Source organism: Etheostoma spectabile, chromosome 20 (genome assembly GCF_008692095.1).
Source record: "Etheostoma spectabile isolate EspeVRDwgs_2016 chromosome 20, UIUC_Espe_1.0, whole genome shotgun sequence".
In the NCBI taxonomy this organism is placed as follows: domain Eukaryota; kingdom Metazoa; phylum Chordata; class Actinopteri; order Perciformes; family Percidae; genus Etheostoma; species Etheostoma spectabile.
In genome coordinates this window covers 9,730,543-9,732,251 of record NC_045752.1, presented here as the reverse complement: position 1 = coordinate 9,732,251, position 1,709 = coordinate 9,730,543, and the positions used below count along the sequence as shown (strand labels likewise).

Below are 1,709 nucleotides of genomic sequence, written 5' to 3'. Positions count from 1 at the left end.
TGATGTAGCTGCTGTTTCGCACTTTTCCTAAAAGGTAACCATGCTTTCACTATGAGGCTAGGGGGTTCCTCCACGTCTGTGTTGCCTTGGCAACGGTTGATTCTTTGTTTTGTGCCTACGACTGTAAGCTAACACGTCACGCCCATAGATATATACAGTCTATGGTCCCGCAGCTGAGAACGAGTATGGTCATGACTGCACAACGCCGTTTGATTGTGAACACAGTCACTGGTAGAGCCTTAAGCGAAGACTCTCTCTCTCTGCCAAATAAAACATTAAAATGAGACGTACGCTGGGGTAAAACAATGACGCTATAAATACCAAAGAGGTAAAAGAAAAGTAACGAGCTCCTTGTAGCCTAATGTAGCGGAGTAAGAGTACAGTTTCTTCTTCACTAATCTACTCAAGTACAAGTAAAAGTATAGTGATTTAAAACTACTCCTAGAAATACAATTTTTTCAAAACATACTCAAGTAATGTAACGTGAGTAAATGTAACTCGTTACTACCCACCTCTGGGAATGTGAATACATGTAACAGACTACAAGACCAAACATAAATACATAGATACAAGCTCCTTTCATAACAAAAGTTACTATTTTTAAGAGGTGATTTTAAAAGATGTTACTGAATCTGAATATAGCCTGATATTCTCATACAAAGAGTTTCATTGCTGAGGAGCCTCACAAACAAATGCCCAGCCATCTTTAGTCCAGGGGATTTAAAAACCTCAGGACAATCTCTGTCTGAGAATCTCAGGCTAGCCTCTGGTTCATAGGCAAGCAGCAATTAAGCAGTGTACTACCAGAAAGTGTGATAAATGTTGTCATGAACCTGCTCACAGTTCTGACAAAATAAAGGCAACCACACATAATTAAGGACTAAATTAAAAATAATTTATTTAACCCGTCTAAAGGGAGGGAGAAGTGAGAGAGTGACAGCGATTAGCTTCGGAGCAAGTAGCCGCTCTAGAGTCATAGTGAGAGAAACAAAGTGTCTCCCCTATGTTTTCTGACCACGGTCGGAAATCTTGAGCAGGAAAAGTTACTCCTCTCCTTGATTTTATAATGCCATCTACCTCTGATTTGCTTAACAAGAAATTTCACTCAACCTCAGCCAGTCGTCAGAATTTATGCACTTGTCTCGTGCACAGCCCACTAACCAAGGAAACATAGAGATCAGAAATCTAGTTGGTCTGATGAAAAAAACAGCTTCAATTATAGTTATGCACCTCATTTTTCGGCAGTAATGGCGTTATTAAGATGGGAAGATTAATAAATTAAATTACTTGTTACTGGAAAAAAGCAACACTGTTGTTCCCATCACTGGCTATGAAAAGAAACTGTCTTGACACTAGTTGGATGTTTCATTCTATAGATGGGCGCGCTATCTGCGAAAAGTGATGGCAGAGGTCACAATGAGGATGGTGAAATAACTTTCCTGGGCCGAGTTCTGGCCCACTTGCCCGTGGACCTGTGCCTGGGGAAGATGATTGTCCTGGGTCACGTCTTTGGCTGCCTGGAGGAATGCCTTATTATAGGTCAGTCTGTCATTATGCTACTGGAATGGACCTCAGTTACTGCATATGCATGTTTGCAGTTGTAGAAACATACAACAAATCTGCCACGACTGCACTCTTGAAACAACAACATGACATAAATACAGTGGGGCTCGAAAGTTCAGGCACCCCAGGTAAAGATTTGTATTAAT

The 1,709-nt window shown here is 40.9% G+C and overlaps 1 protein-coding gene across 2 annotated transcripts in view; it reads left to right on the top strand.

The window, feature by feature from the left end:
• The window catches only part of tdrd9 (tudor domain containing 9), a 30,618-nt gene that overhangs the window by 14,901 nt on the left and 14,008 nt on the right, over positions 1-1,709 (top strand). For both annotated transcript variants that reach the window (XM_032500429.1, XM_032500430.1), the window contains exon 15: positions 1,377-1,539. In XM_032500429.1, the coding sequence (XP_032356320.1) occupies positions 1,377-1,539 (163 nt within the window). The remainder of the gene's footprint in view (positions 1-1,376; positions 1,540-1,709) is intronic.